The following is a 5,831-nucleotide window of genomic DNA, read 5'->3' as shown; positions in this document are numbered from 1 at the left end:
TACCAATAGAAATTGAATGGGTTCTCATTATCTTATAGGATCAGAGAATGATGATGAAAAAACAATACAAATACAATTAAATGAAAAGCTTCCATTGTTCCATCCAAATAGAAACGAAATATGGATGGTACATATGCATTTTCTTTCTTGGTGGTGATACAGATCAGAAGACGATTGAGTTCTCAAGGTCATGGCAGAAAAATATACAAGTCTTATCTGCTTCACGGAACGTGGTAGAAAGAGGCACTCACCGCTGTCTAGAACAAAAAATAGGTCCCCGGGGTTCTTAGAAGAAGAAAACCACACGCATCACCTATTCAATAATACTGCAGGTCATGCTGTTCGACGATTTTTAGTGGTTTGAACTGCCTGCTCATAGTCCTAAGAAGGCACATTGCTTCTTAGCATGCTGCGGTACCAACTTCACAAGAAACTCCATTTGTGCTCCTTTCAACTCTGTTGAAGTTCAGCATGAGACAAATCAGACCGTGACACCATGACATTATGATTGCGTGCAACATCATTCTCAACTTACCACGAGGCTTAAAATTGAAGAGAGGAGGAAGAGGGCGGCCATTCGGTAAGCGGGTGTTTGGATCCCGTAGTTCATCAAAGAATGGATGGACTAATACCTCCAACTGGAGCGATTAAGAACCCAAGAAATATTAGGCAATGGAATATAAGCATGTGAAGTGACCAAGATATTCACTAACACTTACTGCAGTTGACCGGAGGTTTGGTGAGTACTGCAGAAGACGAGAAACAAGATCTACAGCTTCAGCTGGCATTCTTTTATTGAAGATCTGGTGAAACATGCATATTTAGATTTAATGGGGTTTGAATAAAATAGAAGGCGGTAAGTTTTGAAATAAAAGGAATAACTGAAAGATGTGAAGGCCCCTACCTTGTGCCATGGGTGAGCTTTGATTTGGGGGAACTTGAACTCAGTGTAGTTTGGGTTCATACGTTTAATTTCTTCACGTGTCGGAGTACCCAGAACCTGAAAGAAAGGCAAGTTTCCTGCATGAGTTAACCAGAAAAGGGGGAAATACTACGTGCCAGGATGCCCCATTTAAGGTTGTTGTACCTTGATAATTTCAACAAGCTGGTCAACACCACTGTCCCCAGGAAAAACAGGCTACCAAAAAAAAATTATGATTAATTTCATCAGGAAGCTTGCTGGTATATCACAAGAACTTGGTCGGTCCCTTACCTGCCCCAGAAGGAGTTCAGCAAGAACACAACCAGCTGACCACACGTCAATAGCTGTTGTGTACTCTGTAGCACCAAATATGAGCTCAGGAGCTCTGTAGTATCTAGAGCAGATATATGAAATATTTGGCTCGCCTTTTACCTATGAGCAAAAGAAGGTACAATTTAGAATTGTATACTGCATCAACAAATATATGTGAAATTCAGTAATATAAAGAAATTATGAATAATACCAAAACTTTTGCACTGCCAAAGTCACACAGTTTCAGCTGATGAGTATGGGGGTTCACCTGTCACAAGAATGGTCTGACATTAAATCATTTAATCGTGTTGGAAATTCTATGATAGAAAAATGTGGAAAGTTCTATCAAGCATTCAGACAAATGATGACCAAAACACACCAGAATATTTTGTGGTTTTATGTCTCTGTGGCATACTCCTACGCAGTTATGAATGTATGATAAAGCTCTACAGATCTGCAAAGATAGTTGAATGAAATGAAATTGACAGTGAGTTATACAAAGACAATACTGGAAGGTACCCACAACCCTTACCTGATAGATATAAAGTTTGACATATATCAATGGCATGCGTTGGTTCATCTTATTGTAATGTTTAATAACACGATGAACAGTTTCTGGCACGTATTCAAGTACCAAATTGAGGTATTGCTCATCCTTCTCAGTTGTTGAGTAAAAGTAATGCTTCAAGCATACAACATTTGGGTGATCAAGAACTTGCATAGTTTGCAGCTCACGGTTCTTATACCTCGCATCTTGAAGAACTTTCTTTATAGCTATTCTCTCACCAGTTTCCAGACACTTTGCCTGTAACAGATATTGTGAACAAACCAAATGTCATTATTCTTCAAAACAAAAGATATTAACAGGCCAACACTCAAGCAGATAATATGAGAATTTAGGTGCGGAACAAGAGAAATATCATTATCTTGTTTTTATCAACCCACCTGAAAGACAACTCCAAATGAACCATGCCCCACAACACGCTCAGCCATGTAACTAAATGTCTGCAATCCAATATAAAAGATTCAGTAAAGTCAGCTTGTTGAATTTCTTCATATGGATTAATAATGCTAAAATTAGTGGCAAACAGCCGCAGTTTTTTGCCATGTTGACGGCACATGTGACTTTACCCATTGCGACAAGAAACCGTGGCACATATATAACTGAGGATCACCAACGCTGTGTATGGTGGTTATAATACCTGCTTTGGCTGCCCATTTCTTCCGCCGACAGCCGTCACGATAATATGACCTATGTCCATCACACTGCCATTGACAACCACAGCTTCAACTTCCTGCAATGCTTGCATATAAGAGCCAAATAGGATACTAAGATAAGGATGATATCATCTTCAGAAAACATGAATAGCATGTTACAAAGTTACCTTGCAATCTCTTATGTTCATCTCGTTTATCTCCTCTGGTAGTCGATCATTCGCTCCACTAGTACTTGTTTCCTGAAAACCTGATGAAGGATGTACTAGACCTATTGATGTCATATTATCACAGAAGTGTTCTACTTTGCGGCTCAATTTTACTGACCAAGTTCCTTCCCTAAGCCAGAAATATACCGGATTCACCTGCAAAGTGGATAATTTATTAAGTCAAGAAGCACAACCTAGGGTGTAATCATTCCTTGCATACTACCAGCCATACATTATTATTCTGGTATCCGCACCTCTACATAAACAAATGTAGCCACGGGCGGAGGACCCGTTAGGGCAAGGCAGGGCGGCCGCCCTGCCTTGATTTTTGCCTCGGTTACGGATTGGGGAAGATTATGAAACGGGGAGCTAAAGGGCAGAATCCGTTCGTGGGGTGATGGGAGGAGAAACGGTCGGGAGCGAGAAAATCGAAGGGGAGATCAACCTGCGGTGGAGGCGCTCGCGCGAGGAGGAAGACGATGGGCGCTCGGCAGCGGGATGGGTGGCGGCGCTCGGCCGAGGAAGAAGATCCAGGGAGCGAGGGGGCTGGGTCGCTCGGGCGGCTCGGCAGAGTGAGAGAGGGGGTATAGTTAGCCAACTACCGAGGCCGAGGGGGTGGGTCGCTCGGGAGAGGAAGGAATCAGTAAACGAGCTCGCCTAGACCATCTCCGGTCGCACCCCCGTTTAGTGTCCGGTGCAGCTGTTTTTAAGACCGTTTCTCCGGCCCAAATTTTTTTTAGGAGTCCGTCGTGATCCAGCCACGTCTTCAATACCAACTCCTCAAAAATTGAAAATAGGCAAAATTTAACTAAATTTGGTGAAATTTAAATGAAGTAGGTGAAATTTAACTGAACTCGACGAAATTTAATTAAACATAAAGTTTTTTATTACATAATTCGAAAATTAAAAAACAAATCCCGCGCGCTAGTCGCTGAAGTCGGCGAGGTAGGTGTCGTCGTCGGAGTCGAGGTTGATCGGTTCCACCTTCACCTCCATCTTCGGCTTCTTCCCCGCCGCCTTTGCCGCCTTCTTCTCAGCCGCCTCCCTCGCGCATCCGTCATGCCGAAGCCAAGGCGTTCTGCCACCTCGGCCACGCGCTGGCTGGCGCGCTCTGCCTCCAGAAGCCCCCGGAACTCCTCGGGGTCGCCGTCCGATCGGCTTTCGAGTGCCAGGCGCTCGTAGGCCGGCTCCGGCGTCCCCTCCGGCTCCGGCTTTGGCCAGACCAAGCGGAGGTGGCCGCGAGGTGGCGAGGGCGCCCGGGGGCGGGAGGACAAACCTGGCTCATCCTTGATGCGCAGCGCCGGCAAGGAGGCGCTGCGGGAGGACGACTTGGAGCCGGAGGGACCGGCCTGATACCGGTGTCGGCCCATTGGAGGCACCGCGGGCGGCGGAGTCTCCCGCCGGGGGTTGTCATCGGCGGTGATGTGGGCTAGAACCGCTGCCACGGTGCGCCCGCGCCAGAACCGGTGCCAGCCGTCGATGTTGAGTCGACCCGGCGGTGGGCGCTGGCCTTGGCCCTCAGAGCAGGCGATGTCGGCGGCGTGGTGGTCCGCGAACAGCGGCGCCCAGTTCGCGCCGGTGGCACGGTTCCACGCCGGGTCCTGGCGCTCCTCCACCGTCAGCCCGTGCCACCAATGGGCGTTGATGGCGGCCGTGCGAGCACGGCCAAAGGGCATCGGCGACGTCAGGATTCCGTCGATGCTCAGCGTCCAGTGCGCCGGCAACTGGCAGCCGGCAGTCGGGCAGCGTCGGGTAGTCATGCTCGTGGAGGGCCTCGGCCTCCTCGAGCATTAGCGTCGCGCCGCACCAGTCCTCGTCGCCGGCAGCCTTGGCATTGGAGGGCGAGGGAGAGGAGAGGGCGAGATAGGAGAGGAGAGGGCGAGAAGAATGCCGAGCACCGTCAGGGTCGACCGCTTTATATAGCAGCGGAATGCGAAACGGCGGGCGTGTGAACGCGGCGATAATGGCCGGGGGAAGCGTCGGGAATGCGCGGGGGCACGGCCGCGTGGCAACCGACGGGCGACCACCAGTAAAGTCGACTCGGCAGTCGGGGAAAGCCGATGAGAAACCAGCGAGGCGATTAATTGGTCGGTGACAACGCGGGCCCGCCACAATAACGTGTTGCGCCGGTACCCCCTCCCCCCCCCCCCCCCCCGCCCCCGTTGGGCTGGGTTCGGCTTGGGGGCGCCGGCTGAAAAAAAATTTGGGAGGCCGGTTGGGTCAGATTTTTCGCGCCGGCGCCCCAAGCCCGTTTAGGAGGGCCATTGGGGGGGGGGGGGCTGGAGCTGCTCTTACACGCAATAAATTAAAAGTTCAGTACACAACATGAACATGGTTCAAAAAAACATCGCTTAAGCGCGCAAAAACTCTCATCAGTGAGAAAACGCTTCGCTTAGGCCCTGTTTGGTTGGGCTTAAAACCGATTTTTGACTTTTAAGCTAGAAAAACACCCATTTAGATGCTTTCGGCTTCGGATTTTGACATTTTACTTGACATTTTTACATGACGATATAAGCAAAAATCCAAAGTCAAAATCACCAAAATAGGGTGTTTTTCTAGCTTACAAGTCAAAAGGAAAAGAAAAAAACAGTTTTAAGCCCAACCAAACAGGGCCTAAGGCCCTAAGCTGCTACTTAAGGATTGATAAGGCTCATTAGCACAATTCTCTGCCGCAGGGGCGCCTTCTCTCTCTCTCGCCTGATTCCCTCCAAGGATCCCTCCAATTTTTCCAATTCGCCTTTTTTCTCCAAGGATCCTGCCAATTTTTCCCTAGGCGAGCAACAGAATCTCGCCAATTTCTCCAATTCCCCTGGACTCTCCCCAAGGATCCCGCCAATTTCTCCTGGACGAGCAACAATGTCTCTCAAATTCTCCAATTCCCCTTGATTTTCTCCAAGAATCCCGCCAACTTCTCAGAAATAGAGTCCGTACGGAATGCTTAAACTTCAATTCCTCTCAACGGTGCCTCACCTCTCGCTTAGCGCTTATTTGAACCATGGTTCACAAACTTATAAAACGCAAGAGCAACGTATTAAACTGGGATTAGTGATACTGTTTAAGAATACATGATAAAGATGAAAGAATGACAAACTCGTGTTAGATATCGTAACCTTTGCATCAAATTGTTGGCTATTCGGATTAATGCTAAGATAAATTATTAAATCTTTGTTAGA

General features: G+C 47.9%; 1 protein-coding gene across 1 annotated transcript; it reads right to left on the bottom strand.

The window, feature by feature from the left end:
• LOC100827982 (shaggy-related protein kinase alpha) lies at positions 1 to 3,085 on the bottom strand. Its single transcript, XM_003567527.4, has 13 exons — positions 2,913 to 3,085; positions 2,620 to 2,814; positions 2,437 to 2,529; positions 2,180 to 2,239; positions 1,767 to 2,039; positions 1,614 to 1,688; positions 1,446 to 1,502; positions 1,214 to 1,354; positions 1,088 to 1,138; positions 905 to 1,000; positions 720 to 803; positions 536 to 638; positions 1 to 456 (listed from the first exon to the last, which is right to left on the bottom strand). The coding sequence occupies exons 2-13, from the start codon at positions 2,731 to 2,733 to the stop codon at positions 374 to 376; spliced, it is 1,230 nt and encodes a 409-aa protein (XP_003567575.1). The 5' UTR covers positions 2,734 to 2,814; positions 2,913 to 3,085; the 3' UTR covers positions 1 to 373.
• Positions 3,086 to 5,831: the final 2,746 nt, after the last annotated feature.

This window comes from Brachypodium distachyon, chromosome 2 (genome assembly GCF_000005505.3).
Source record: "Brachypodium distachyon strain Bd21 chromosome 2, Brachypodium_distachyon_v3.0, whole genome shotgun sequence".
In the NCBI taxonomy this organism is placed as follows: domain Eukaryota; kingdom Viridiplantae; phylum Streptophyta; class Magnoliopsida; order Poales; family Poaceae; genus Brachypodium; species Brachypodium distachyon.
This window is presented reverse-complemented; position numbering and strand designations above follow the sequence as displayed.